Source organism: Pteropus alecto, unplaced genomic scaffold (genome assembly GCF_000325575.1).
Source record: "Pteropus alecto unplaced genomic scaffold, ASM32557v1 scaffold78, whole genome shotgun sequence".
In the NCBI taxonomy this organism is placed as follows: Eukaryota; Metazoa; Chordata; class Mammalia; order Chiroptera; family Pteropodidae; genus Pteropus; species Pteropus alecto.
The window spans coordinates 13097623-13112797 of NW_006443124.1; the positions used below are offsets into that span (position 1 = coordinate 13097623).

At 33.0% G+C, this 15175-nt stretch overlaps 1 protein-coding gene across 1 annotated transcript in view; it reads right to left on the reverse strand.

The window, feature by feature from the left end:
• The window catches only part of ADAMTS19 (ADAM metallopeptidase with thrombospondin type 1 motif 19), a 240139-nt gene that overhangs the window by 69678 nt on the left and 155286 nt on the right, over positions 1-15175 (reverse strand). The window contains exons 10-12 of the mRNA XM_025040686.1: positions 8443-8544; positions 3348-3478; positions 2262-2434 (exon numbers count right to left, since the gene is read on the reverse strand). Of these exons, the coding sequence (XP_024896454.1) occupies positions 2262-2434; positions 3348-3478; positions 8443-8544 (406 nt within the window). The remainder of the gene's footprint in view (positions 1-2261; positions 2435-3347; positions 3479-8442; positions 8545-15175) is intronic.

The window sequence follows — 15175 nt, forward strand, 5'->3', positions numbered from 1 at the left end:
ATTAAGAGGCTTATGTAAATAGAAGATTGTGCTATAATTTCTTCTCAACTGAGGAAACAGTATGTCTGGAGACCATATAGGGGAAGAGAACATGACAGGTTTGAGACAGTAACACAAGACCAATATCTGGAGTGCAGTGCGAAAAAGAGTGAGGTTTTAAATGAAGCAGGAGATAATAGAAGGGAGAAGAATGAGGATCATGTTATGCATATCATGTGGTATAATTGGGCCTTGCCCTAAAGAGTTATGGGAAGCCTGTGAAATGCTTTAAGTGGGAGATTGAAATGATCAGACCTGCATTTTACATAAAGATCTCTAGGCTGCTCTATGAAGAGTGAACTGAGGCAGGAATAGAGTGAAAGCAGAAAGACTACTTTGGAGCCACTACAATAGCCCAAGCAAGAGAGAGAGTCTGGAAACAGAAGTTTAGAATAATGAGAGTAGAGATGGAGTGAACAGATATTCAGTGAACAGATAAGATATGGTGATGGATTGAAAATGTGGGGGAGGAAGACGGAAATGTGAAGATGACACATCTCTGGCTTGTGCAACTGAAAAGCTGGTATAACCTTCCCTGAGGTAGGAGACACTAAACAGGATCGAATGGACATGGATTAGAAGGGTTAAAACCATGAATTTAGTCTTAAACTTGTAGATAGTCAAGTAGAAATATCAAGGAGGAGATTATAATACAAGCTCAAATGAAAAATCTGGATGAAGATATAAATTCATGAGTTATTTGCCTGCTTGAAGTCATGGGAATAGATGAGATCACCTAAGAAAATGTAGAGTGAAAACTGAATAGTATCTGGGATAGGCAGAGAACACAGACATAGAGTAGGAAAGGCAGGACGTCATCACATCATGGAAGTAAAGGCACATAAGCATTTAAGGAACCAAGGGGTGGCCAACCATTTGAATGTATTTGAGAGGTTAGGTATAAGACTGAAGATCATTCCTTAGGTTTAATTTCTATGACGGTCTTTGATGACATAATAAGATTTGTGCTGGTGAAATCCAGGTTGAAAGTAAGGAAATAGAGGGCTCTTTTGAGAAGTCTGTCTATGAGTGGGAAGAGTATAAACGCACCAGCTGGAGGTGGCAATGAGCTTGAAGGAAGGTTTGTTATTTGTTCGTGGAAGAGTCCTAAACACACTTAAAAATCAAAAGTGAAAAATCACAGAGGGTAGATTAAGTGTATAAGACAAAGTAGAGATAATCAATAAGCTAGCTGAAAAGATTAGATGGGGATGACATCGAGGGCACAGTTGGAAAAACTGGTTTTAGAAAGGAGGAATGAAAATTTTGCTAAATACAAGAAAGCAGATGGAATGTCTGCAGATATAGTTAGGCTCATGTGTTTGATAGCAAGATGAGAAGGTAATCATCTGATGGCTGCTTCTCCACACACACACCATTATGAAGTAAAATAATTTGCCCTATTTTTTAGCTGTTCCTATTAGTGCTTGTTTGCTCAGATGTTTCCACAGAAAGAAGGGTTTTGTCAGATGGTGCACTGAAACTGACAAAGGAATTTAGGCTATTACCAGGAGTGCTATTGAAATGATGAAAAGCACAGTCCAAGTTGACTAAGGGTGGGGGAGGGATAAGGAGCGACTAGGACGTGATGGTCAATTAAGACAGAGAATTCACCACCGCTTTTGGTAACTGCAACTCAAACCCACAACATACTGACCAGAGGCAAAGTATTATTATTCTTAAGTAATAAAGCAACAATTGCTATTTAACCATTCAGCAACTTAGAACCTTTTTGGTTGTTTCTGGTTTGGGGCTATTGAAAATAAAGCTGCTATGAACACATGTGTACAGGATTTTTTATGATTGTAAATTTTCATTTTTTTTCGGGTACAAATGCACAGGATTGCATTTTCTAAATTTTCTAAATTATATGGTAGGCGTATCTTTAGTTATTTCACAAAATGCCAAGCTTTCTTTCAGAGTGGCTGTAGGTACCATTTTACATTCCTACCAGCAATGTATGAGAGACCCCATGTCTCCTCATCCTCACCAGCATTTGGTGTTGTCATTTTTTTTTTAATTTCATTTGATCTAATAGGTACACACCTATCTCTATGTTTTTAAATATACTTTTAGTCAGCTCCTGTGGTTGTTATATGTCAGTAAAAGTAGAAAAAAAATAGAGCTCTGAAATACTCAGAATATAATCTGTAAAATAACATTTACTATTGCAAACCTAGAAATCTATTTAATTAAGATGGTGGTGATCTGGCTGGTCATACCTTCATCCATGACAGCTTGCCACTGAAGTGCATGCTTTGGGTACGAAGTTCTAACACTATAGGCCTGACATTGCCAGTCTCTGAATCCAGGCAAACCTGCAGGACAAGGTGGATGCTCACATATTCTGTATTGTTTTCTGGGACCATTACAATCCCTTGCTTCAGAACCTAGCCTAGAAAAGATAGTATACAAATAATCAATTTTATCTTTTTTTTTTTATGTTAGTGACTCATTGTTTTAAAAAATAAAATAAAATAAAATAAGTTAAGGTATACTCCTTTATATTAAATCTACGTTTGAAAATGTGGACTCGTTAAATAATTGGTAATATTAGAAAATCTACAAAACTATATATTTTCCCCAATCCTTAATCAATTTAACTTCCAAAATACATGAGAAATAAAAGCCAACTTGCCACGAAAATCGAAGAGAAGAGTAAAGGAATGAGGCTGAAGGGAAAACTAGAAAGCCTGCAATTCCGATGAAGGAGTTGCCCCTAAGAATTATTAAGGAGACGCTTCCAGTGTTTTTATATAAATTCTTTAAAATTGATTGTGAAGCAGTTGGGCCACTGAGCTCACACCAGGAGTTAAAGCATAGGGGTGAAGTAACTTTCTCACACACTTTCCTAGGATCACACTCATAGATCTTGTCATGCTCCCTATCTGTAAATTGACAAGCATGTTTTCATTTCTTTTCATTCTTAGCTTCTTTTGACATTACTTTTGTTCTCATGCTCTCTCTTTCTGAAGGCCTTTCACCTTCTTGTTCTTCTCATGGTTCCTCTAAATTCTGACTGACTTTTTCTAATACATGTCTCCCTGCTCACCTAAACACATTTCATTTGATTTAATCAAGAAACCTGGGTAGCATTTATTTGTTCTTATAAGGTTTGGTCTTTTTTTTTTTTTTCTTAAAGGGAGTTATTATAGAAAATAAATAAATTGAGGACTTTTCTGCTTCTCAAAATGGCGTAGGGCTTGAGGGGCTCCTTTCGCTTTCCTACATGCTTTATCGGTAAAAGTTTTGCATTTCAAAACTGAAGAAAAATCTGCCCTCCCCCAGTCCAGAAACTTTGCATTTACCCAGGACATTTGCGTTCTCGACTGCTGATCCCAGAACTGCAGGTGCGGCTGCAGGGGCTCCACACACTCCACTCTCCGGTCACGTGTCCAGGTGCTGAGGTCCTGCTGGTACATTCTCCAGCCTTACACCACTATTCCAAAAGTTATGTCTTAGGTGAACAAATCAGGGCACAACAGAAAATCATTCACTGGCCTATAGAGTCACTGGAATTGCAATTAAATCTAGGGTCTATGAGAGCCCCAAACATGTGGAATTGAAAAAGGCTACTGATAATAAGTCACAGTGATTTTTGCCATAGGAATAGAATGGTCCTGTTTTCTCAGTTCTCATGTCATATCGTACAGTCTTGTCCCGAACACAGCACACAGATATTTGTACTACAGACTGAGGATTCAGTACTGCGACAGAGATAGGGTGGAGAGGAAATGTGAGATTGCATGGGCCAGGAAAGAAAACCTAATACACTCTAAGAAACAAAACAATCTAAAAGAGACCAACAACAAAAAAAAGCAGAGTCATATATAAGAATGGGAAATAAGACATAAATGTCCTTCTATATATAACCAAGGTGAAAGCAGACATTTTAGCAAATTTAGCAATTTTGATTTCAAATGTCAGTGATTCAGGGCACTCTCTTTATAATTGAAAAATAGGTATTATTTAATTTTAGCACTTTCTTTCATGCTTTTTTCTTTCTTTTTTCTGAATTTAAGCCTTAACATTATAGCAAATTTTCTTCTAAAAGTCATTTATTTGAAAGACTTAGGCAATTAGACTCTTGGAATGAAATTCTCTCATTTCATTCCAATTTTTCTATAGCTTATTTGGCAATCTATTCAGAAAGAAAAGGTAACTGTGAAAGAAGAGAAAGGAGTGTGGTCCTTCTCTTTTTTATATTTATTTTTTCATTAAACAAAAGCAATGAAAGAGGATGTTTCGGTGGTCACCAGGGAATGGCTGCCAGACCTTGGTGGACAGACAGATTATTATCATTCTTGGAAAATCAGATATGTGATGGTCATGGGCAAACATGTTCAAAGTAAAAATTAATTAAACAAAAGCATGTTGAGAACAATAAGTAAAAATTAGGAAAATTTAGATTAACAATTGCATAATGACAGGGGTTGAGCAAGCTGATCCTTTCAGTTCTAAACAATCTTCTGCACCTAAAGGCAACCTGGTTTATAAGGAATTTGGAGGAAATTACAGAAACACTCTGATCCTCAGTTTTCCCACTTCAAAATGTGAATAATAATCATAGTTACCTAATAGACTTTTTGCAGGGTTTGAATGAAGTGCTAAGCACAATGCATAGCCCATACTAAGTATTTTATAAAACTCAACAATAATAATATCTTATATGTATTATTATATTAGTTATTAATAAGGTTCCAGAAATCTAACAAAAATTCTATTCATTCTGACCCTTAATGACTTATGTTTCTTTAAAAATTTATTTTGAGCATGTTTTTAAATGCTGTTTTTAGAAGAAAGAACTTAGAAACTGCACTACGTAGTTTTGTTTGAGCCCAGTTAATGCTTTTGTATGCAATAAAATAATTAGTTCCCAAAGATTTTCTCTAATAATGTCAAATTTTAAATTTGACCTCTTTTAGATTCAAGAAGTTTTAAATCCAGGCTTAAAAAAAATAAACCTCAACAACTCAGAATGTATTGCTATGCTAAGTTGGTCACTGAATAAATTGAGATTGTGTATGAAGAGTCAATCTAAAAATTTCAAGGGGGTGGGGAAAAACATACCCTATGAAAACTTTTAAACAACTAACTGGTTTTAAGGATTTAACAATATTAAGACATTCATGGAAAAAAAAATCCAAGGTAAAACTTGTCAAACTTCAATTGGTCAAATTGTTTTGGCCTACTTGAAAAGTGTTTATTTTTCCCAGACTGAATGTCATAGCTCCTTGCCCATTTAGCAGCAAACTGGCATTAAAAGATCAGACTAGAGTTCACAGCTAACTAAAAATATTCTGGGAAAGATAGGGATCTAGACTTGCACATCATTTAAACTAGAGCACATCTTGCAAATGAAGAGAAATGAAAACTGATATGCAAGCCGAATTTGCATACACTAATCAGTTGCAATGTATAGAAAGCATAGTATAATAAAGTATGTCACCTCGCCTATAAGCAGATCTCTGTACAAAACTATAGAGAACCTGTTTTCGTGTCTTCTAGTGGGTGCTATGCCTCAACACTGAGGCAAGTGTTAAATGTATTCTCTAAAGTATTACACAACATATTCTATCAGATTTGTATAGAAAATGATCCTAATGGTGTTTCTCATAAAATTTCTAGCAGCATGTTTTGTTTCATTTGTATTTTTTTAGCCTCAAAAAAGACATTATATATGGTCTACAAAAGTCAAATTTGTAATATCTACTAATTCAGTTGATTTATGAAAATGCTTAGAGAATATATAATATAGACTACTTCTGGGACAGTACATGACCTAAAAAAAAAAAATGGGTTACATTTCTCTTCTCTCAAATTTTGATGCAGACATGTATTGGAAGTTCCTGAAAACACCTGATTAAAAGAGGTCCACGAAGATGTGAAAGGAAACATCATTTTCTAATCAAATCTTGTACATACATTGTTGGATGAGAGAAGGGGAGATGGGGAAAGAGGGCAACGAACTCTTTACACATGCAAATTTGTGATTGTAAGGATATTATAGTCTTCATTTTTTCAATAAAGAATAATCATGGCAACTTTAAGAACCTCAAACTAAGAAAGTAAATAACTAAAATATATTACATAGAACACTATAGAATAGTCTAAAATTCTGGTAAATTAGTATAGTACTTTCCTTTTTCCTCCCCCAATTCCTAGCAAATATTGTAAGTAAAAAACATATATTTCTTGGTTTTTTACCAAGTCATTTATCAACTCTTTAACCTCTGTTCAATATAAATGTAAACAAAGACGACAGTATTATAAAAAGAAAAGAAGAAAGAAAACAGGCTGCTTTTAATTTGGAAAATGCTATGTATAAATAGTAGATAAATCCCTATTTTCACAACCATTTTGAACCATAAAATTCTGCAGGCATCTTCTTAGACTTAACTATATACTCTTAGGTAAATTAGTTATACAGCTAAATTAACATGACTAGGGTGTAACACATAACAAAATTCCCAGCTTTGTTTCTTGGTTTGCAACATATTGAGTGTTTAGTGCGAGGTTCCAAGCTTCCAAATATTTTAGCACTAGAGCACTCAACTGTAGAGTGTTGAAAGCTATTTTCGTGATGGCTCCTTCAACAGCTGGAACAGATGGATATGTGAAGAAGCCCACATAGCCTGAAGAACTAAGAAGTTCATTAGTTATTTAATACACAAAGCATTACAGAACCACTAAAAGAATATCATTAGCACAATTACAGGGAAATAAAACATTTTACTTTTAATAAGTAATTATAGCTTTGATTGCTGAAAGAATAAGTTCATTTTAGAGACCTTGGGAATGCAAATTATTCTCACAAATATCGGGAAAAAATAATAGTAGAGAAAAAATTTAGATAACAGATTGCAAAAAGAAAAATTTTATAATGCTAAAGAAGAACCAAGTAAGGTGAATGGGTTGTGTGATGTTTGAAGAAATATGGTCAATATTTGGTTATCTTTGTTTATTAGGGCTTTGTGCTTCAGGGGTAATGAAAGTTATTGCTGGTGCAGATTTTTATGATTCAAGCAATAAATTACTCAGCAAAATACCATAAGTCTTGCCCAACAAACACACGTTATTGTACTTTCATGTATAATTTAAAAAATAAAGCAAACCTAAATTCTGACTCTTCATCTAAACACATAGAAAAACATTTGGCACAGTATGTGAACAACTGACTAATATTTCAGAGGTTCCTTTTTAAGAAACTGTTTTCTTATTGATTGTATCTAGTGTCAAAACATTTCTAGTCTTTTAAAAAAGTATTTTGGACTTAAACAACTTGGACATTTTTTCTTTTTTTAATTAAAGAAATCATAGAAGTGATAAATAACTATGTGCTTATGTCAAACAATCCAGAAATGTCTGGAAAAAAGTTATATGCACCCTCATCTCACATTGCTTTACTTCCATCCATCAATTCCACTTCCTTCCCAAAAGCTAACTCTAATTTCAGTTTAGAGTTTATATTTTCAAACCCTTTTCTATGAGTCTAAAAATATATACCATGTGTGTCTCTGTGTATATGTATGTTTACACACCAACAGGACTATCTGTGCACATATGTAAATATTTCCTTAGGACAAAATTCTGCCCATTTTTTCAGAACAATGTGTTTCTAAACTAGCAATCCACGACTTGATTTTTTTCAGTAAGTATCCACCCCAAATAATCGTCATGGTGTTGTTTCTTTTCAAATGCAATAAAAGTTCAATGTTCTTCAGAGGCAAAGTTTCTGACCTTTTATCTGGAGTAAAGTGATAACCGTTCCACTTTTCCTTCATAGAATAAACATTTAAAAATTATGTCAATTATTGAACTTTTGATTAATTACACATTTATGTGGGATCTATCTCCTTCATATTCTTCAAAAGAAAATTTTTTCAACAGTAATTATTTTGATGGAAATATATACTAGTAAATTTCTAAAGCCTTATGAAATACATTAAACTACTTAGCCAAATATGTACTAAGCCCAATATGTCAATTAGAACATTTTATTTGTGAGACTTGAAATGACAAGAAAAATTATACTCAGTGGGTCTCCTTAGACAATATTTTATACCTGAAAGTATTCAAGAAGTTTGTGATTATTTCACTTATGTTCAAATAGTAAAAAAACATATTTTTTTTTGTTAAGGTAATATATATATCTGACTCTCAAAATTCTCATAACCAACAACAATAAAAATAATTGCATCAATATTAACAAAACAACCATGTATTTGAAAAAAATATAAAAGTTAAAATTGAAAATAGATGAAATGCTGAAACTTTTATATATACTGGAATAATTCTACTAGTGTTAAGATGGACACATATATAATTGGCAAGAGAGAAAATGCAAGTTTCTTAAGTTTCATTTAATATGCTAATGAACTTCAAACAACACAAACGACTTACCTTACCAGCGTCACAATCAGTTCCATCCATTGGCGGATCAAGTTTGGTTCTGCATTCTTTCTCACCTTCTACCTTGCACCATAACCCTGTGCAAATAACATGCTGAAAACAAGGGCATAATAATAAGGGGAAGGTATCACATTTTTTAGGGTAAGTTGATAATTTTCAAGAAAGCTACTTTGATAGGACAACAGAAATTATTTGAAGAAAAATATGTTTTGATACTTTTAATACTGGACTTATGATTGAAATGGTATTGACTTATTTATAGTAATGAGAAGATTGATACATAAAAACAGAAAATCTGTTTAATAAATTTAAATATCTTTAAATTTCTTTAAATAAAACACATGTGATTATGCAACATTAAGTAGAAACAACAGAAAAATGTAAGCTGAAAATCATTATTTATACCATGATATGAACCAGGCTGAAAGAATTAAAGTGATGTGCTTTAGTGTATAAATTTAGTGTCTTCTTATGCTGTTTTATGCTTAAATGCCATGGCTACTACTTCATGATTCCATTATATAGCCTTGGCTGTTGACATAATACAGAGACTCTCAGTGGGTATGTTTCTGTAAATTACCAGACATTTTACCTTGGTATGAATGAGTTCTAGATCTCCAAGACACAATGAACTTTTTCTACGGAAAAGTTAAAAGGAATTTTAAGAAAGCACTGGGATAAAGCAGCAGAGACGTAGCAACAATGGAAGAAGAAAGCTCTGAGGAAATGGAGGTGGGAAGACAGAAACCCAAGCCCCAGCTGTGGTTGTGGCCTGCCCAGAGACACAAATAAAAAGGCACAACTGACATATTCTTAAGGACTTTCTATTTCTCTAAGATGGTTAAAGTTTTTTAGACTGAAGAATATTATTAACAAATTGAATAGAAATATGAAATCCATGAGGAATACATAAAGATGATTAGAGCAATCTACAGTGAAGAAGATGGTGTTACTACCTATCCAGACACTTGAAGAAGAGGGTGGAAGCGAACAAGTCAATAAAGAACAAGTAGTCAGCAAAGTGCAAGACACAGTTGTGAAAGGGGGAGATGGCCAGTGTCATGAGATGGGGCATGTAACAGAGGGGAGCCCTGAACAAGATTTTAAAGATAGAAGAGCCAGATCTTGAATGCCAGAAAGGATTAGGGAAGCTACTTAGCAGTTGACCAGCAGGTTGATAAGATAAAAAGGCTATTTTAGGAGGTTCACTCTGGCAGTGGTATTCAAAACAGACTAAAAATCACTGCCAAGTTCAAATTAACTCATGACCCAAATCTATTAAAGACTTTGGGAAAGATATATTTAAACTAAAGTTTTGAACAGGTCTGGTACAACTCTAATGCTGGATTTGTCATGACACCAAAATAGTATATCTTATTCTTTTTTTATTTAAATATTTAGATTTCTGAAATGTTTGTAAGCTGTTAAAAATTCAAGTCTATGCAAGAGTGTGATGTATTTTATTTACATTATTTTACCTGCTGTGACAGTTTTTCTGCTTTAAAATATTTCTTACAAGTATATCTTAATATATTTAAGATGATTTTGCTTAATTTGTGTGCTTTTATTTGTACACATCACTTACAAAAAATTTATCCAGAAATTTATTTTTAAAAATACCTAAATCAAATTGCTTCTCTACAATATTTTAGACTCTTGAAAATAAACAGAGAGGTTAATTATTTAATGCACTTTTGTGGACACATTTATCTTTGAATGAAAGGATCTCTAATCCCAGAATTTTAGCTCCTAAAAGTACCCTGCAACCCTCCCAAGCCCTTGATGTTAAGGATGTTTTATAATCATGGGCTCAAATGCTGAATTTTCCACCAAGGAAGAATTTTGCTTTATTTATACTTAATAAAACTTAGTTGTGTGATAACATGAATTATATCAGTCAAGTTCATTAGTTAACCAAAACATATTGAACTAAAAAGCCAATCTTCTATAATGGTTTAAGAATAATACTGGCTTGTTGAACACTGTTGGTGGTCTGAATTCTGACCTTCCACCATTATCTGCTATTCAGAACAGCAGGTACTTTAATTGATTTCCACTCGAGGCACTGAGAGCATAAAAGCAAACTTGGCAGCTTTTCAAGGTAAGCACAGTCATGTAGAATAAATCTCTCACAGAGGAGATCTCTTTGCCCTTTATATTCTGCAGGTCTAGGAATCTTATGGTAAATCACAGCCTCATTCTTAAAAATAACTCAGACTCAGAATTTCAAACCAACCTGTCAAAAGTAGAACAAGAAAATGCTGAAGAAATGGTATGGGCTGTTTTTACCTTGAGAAGTGGAGTATCTCAGATATGTGATATTAGAGCTATGTAATATTGAGCCTTTGTTTAAGATAATGCAGGGCACAGTTGGGTATTTTGTTAGAACCAAACACTTTCCATATGTTATACAGGTCAGAGTAGATTTTTTTTCAACTTAATTGCTGAAACCACTTAATACGTCAGTCAAGAATACATTAAAACTTAAAATGCTTTGCATAGGAATTCAGGACAGAAATGCACAATTCAGCATTTCATAGCAAACTAATAAAAATAATACAATATCCCTTTTTTATTCCTCTATAATAAAAGATCATTAGAAGCATATAAAATGAATTTGGATGTTTATCTTAAGTAGGCTTTTTAAATGTTTACATGAAAATACAATATATTTTAAATTGAATAATTTAAATGGAAGATTAATTGTCCATGTACAAATATTATAAAATTTATCTTCAAAGATAACCTGTACCCTTGCCTGTCTTTATAGTACATACTTCTATTACGATGTTCTGAAATTTATGTTAAAATAAAAAACAGAAGTGCATATACATGGAAGTAATTATTAAATCTTGAACATGTAATTCTTTGTTCTTCCATACATTATCTTCCAAAATACAATTTCAATAACTTAACATTTGATTGTAAATGTAATTCGGTATGGGATAATATTTCGAAAACACTCCTCACCATCATAGGATGTTCACCTTAGTATTATTAAGAAAGGAAGAGAGGAAGAAAGAAAGGTATTAAAAATAGAAACAGACTCAAAGGAAATAATAAGAAACTGAAATGTAGTTCTTTGTAAATATTGAAAAAAATGAAAACTACCAAGAAAAAAGAGAAGGCAAAAATAAACACTATTAGGAATAAAAAGGAAGGTATAACCACAGACCATGGAAAGTTTAAACAGAAATAGGAAGACATTATAAACTTTATGCCAATAAACTTGAAAACTTATGTAAAATAAAAAAATATTTGTAAAAACTATAAAGTTGCTAAAATAAATCCAAAAAGAATCAGAAAAGCTGAACTATTCGGTAACCATAGAATAGTTAAAATTGATTGTTGAAAATCTTCCCACAAGAATACATTTGGTTCAAAAACTAATAACCTTTCAAGAAACTTAGATTCTCAATTTACATAAACTCTCTAGAGAAGAGAAAAAGAGGGAACACTTCTAAACACACTTTATGATACCCAAACCACACAGGGATTTTAAAAGAAAGTGAAAATAGTGATCTACCTCATTTATTAACTCGAATTTAAACCTGCTAAATACAAGACTAAACCAAGCAAGCAGTGCATAAAAAAATGCAATGCATAATGACTGAGTTGTGTTTTCCTTCGGAATACAAGGTTAGTGCAATATTGGAGATTTGGCCAATGTAATCAAGAACATAAGTAAATTTAAAATACATGATTCTTATATCTATGGATACAAACATGTGATGCAATTCAACGTCCATTAAAACATTCATTAAAAAAGAAAAATCTTAGCAAACTAGCCGCAGAAGGAAATGTCTTCACAATTAATGGACATCTATGAAAATCTACAGCAAACCTCAGAAAAAAAACAATGAAATGTTGAAAGTTTTCTTTCAAGATTAGGAAAATGGCAAAGATGGCATCTTGGCACCAAAATAAGGAAGCGAATACGTGATGTATTCAAAGTGGCAAGAGGAAAAAAATAACTGTCAATCTACTACTAAACTTAGCTGAAATGTTATTCACAGCTAAAGGTTAAATAAAGACTCTCAAGAAAAACACTGAGTGTTTACCACCAATATCTCTGCCCAAAAGGAACAGTAAAATGATATACTTCAAAGAATATGATCTGATAGGAAAGGACTGAAAAGCAATGGCAAACAAAGAGACCAATAAAATGAAGATAAATCTAAATAAATGTTGACTATATACAGCAACAAGAATTGGATTTTAGCCATTATTTTAAACCTTCATTTTAGTTAGAGAAATTCTAGAAGTCTAGCTCATTTGTATCTCAAAACTTTATTCTTCAGCAAAGATTTGGCCACTAACAGTTAAATAGTTTTATGTCTTCTTTTACCTCCCAGATTACACATATTCTGAGATTGCTAGCAGCGGAAGTTAAACAACAGACATGGAGAGGAAAATGCACTCTATGCTTCACCAACAACTGAAGCCACAAGCTGCAAAGGACTCCTCAGTGGAACACATCGGAAAGTGTTAAAGAAAGCCAAGGAATAAGAGAAAATTTAGAGAAAAGAGAACTGTCAATGCCTAGTTCATGAAGCCCCAAAGGGAGAAAAAAAGAATAGTGGGAAGAAACCATTTGAAATATTTTTATAAAATGATCCAGAATTCCTTAGTATGAAAGAGCAATATAAGATCAAAAGATTCCCTTTTTGGAACAGCAGAGTAAGTTCCCAGAAGACCAACCCTCCTGTAGATAATAATCATAAACTGTAGACAGAACACAAAAACAACTTTCTGGTGGTTCTGGAGAACAAACAAAGGCAGGTAAATTTTTTAGGGAGCTGAAGGGATTGGCTCAAGTTGAGTTCACTACCTTTGCAGCTTTGACTTAATGGCATGACATTGGGCGGTTAGAACAGTGAAAAATATGCCATCTTTTTAGACTCATAAAGACAGAAATCATGGTGGTCAAAGCAGCCAGAAACTGAAGAGAATATTCCAAAAAGAAAACTGTTAGAGAAGCCTAAGTCTTTAGCTGGCACCTGACCCATACATACATGATACACATTCCAAAAAGCAGAGATAAGGGAAGAGTGAATTGATCCAAAATATGAACTGCTGTACACTGTATGTAAGACAAAGTTTTCAGTCTGAATATAACAAACTTAACTGCCAATGAAAACAACAACAACAACAATAAAAATAAATAAATAAATAAATAAATAAATGAATAAAAACATGCTTTGGAGGAATATAACAGATTCCAGAGTTTCTGCAACAGGGGTCAGCAAATTTTTCTATGCAGTGCTAAATAGGATATATTTTAGGCTTGTGGGCTGTATGGACTGTGTTGTAACTATTCAACATTGCCATTGCAGCTTGAAGGCAGCCAAAGAGAATATGTGGACAAATGAGGGTGACTGTATTCTAATAAAACTTTACAAAAACAGGCAACCAGTCTCTAGGCCATAGTTTGTAAGAAATTCATTTATTACTTTATAATGTGTCAATGTATTAATATTAAGAATAAAAATGAGTCCACGCAATCATTTGCAAATGTTCAGAGTAGCCTCACTCATAACAGCTAGCATCCCAGATCTACTAAGAGATGAACTGGTAAATGAAATAGTTTATCTACCAGTGGAATACTATTCAACAAGAAAAAAAGGACCAGTTACCAGTATGCATAAAATCATGTAAAGAATGTATGACTTTGCAGAGAAAATTTGGTTTCTCCATTGAAAAGTAGAAAGGAGAAAAAGAGAAAAAAGTTAAGCATAAAAATGAAACACAAATGCAAAATAAGTTGAAGAATAAAAATCTTAAAAAACACTAATTTAAATAAATGTAAAACTGTTAAACTTGCTGCTGAAAATATAAAAAGAAACTGTAACATTGGTTTAAACAGAAAAATATGAAATCCAGCAATAGTTTTCTCTAGTAATCATTTCTAATTATCTATTATCCATGTCCATATTTATATTTATATCGGAAAAGCTGAAGATAAAGTTATGGCAATATTAGCCAGTATAGTGTTTTTAATGCCAGACAAAATGTGTTTTAAGGCATAAATCATTAAGAAATGGAAAAGGAAAAACAGATCGAGCAGATGAAAAACCATAAACGTGTACTTTGTAATATAACTCAACATTATATAAGATAAAAACTGACAAAATTAAAGTGAGAAATAAATAAATTAATAGAGTTGGGTATTTCAGCACATGCCTATCAGTTACTGATAGATCGATCAAACCAAAATAAGCAAACAAAAAGATATTTTTTATCAAGAAAATTTAAAAATTTTGTTTGAAATGTAGAAAATAGAATACTTTTTATTTTATTTGTACATGTAAACTTTATTTTTTTTAAGTTTATTGGGGTAACATTGGTTAACACAATTATATAATTATCGGGTGTACATTATAATTTGACATCTATATATTCTATTGTGTGATTACCACCCAAAGTCCAGTTTCCTTCAGCTACCATATATTTGATCCCTTTTACCCACTTCACCCTCCCCAGTCTCCCTATATTTGACCCCCTTTACCTCGTCTACCTTTTCCCTCCTCTCCCACCCCTTACCCTCTGGTAATCACTAGTCCATTGTCCATGTCCATGAGTCTCTGTTTGTCCTTTTCATTTGTTGCTTTTAGGTTTATATCCCACATATAAGTGATATCATGAGATTTTTCAACTTTTTCAGTCTGGCTTATTTCACTTAGCATGATTATCTTGAGGTCCATCCAGGTTGTAGCAAATAGCA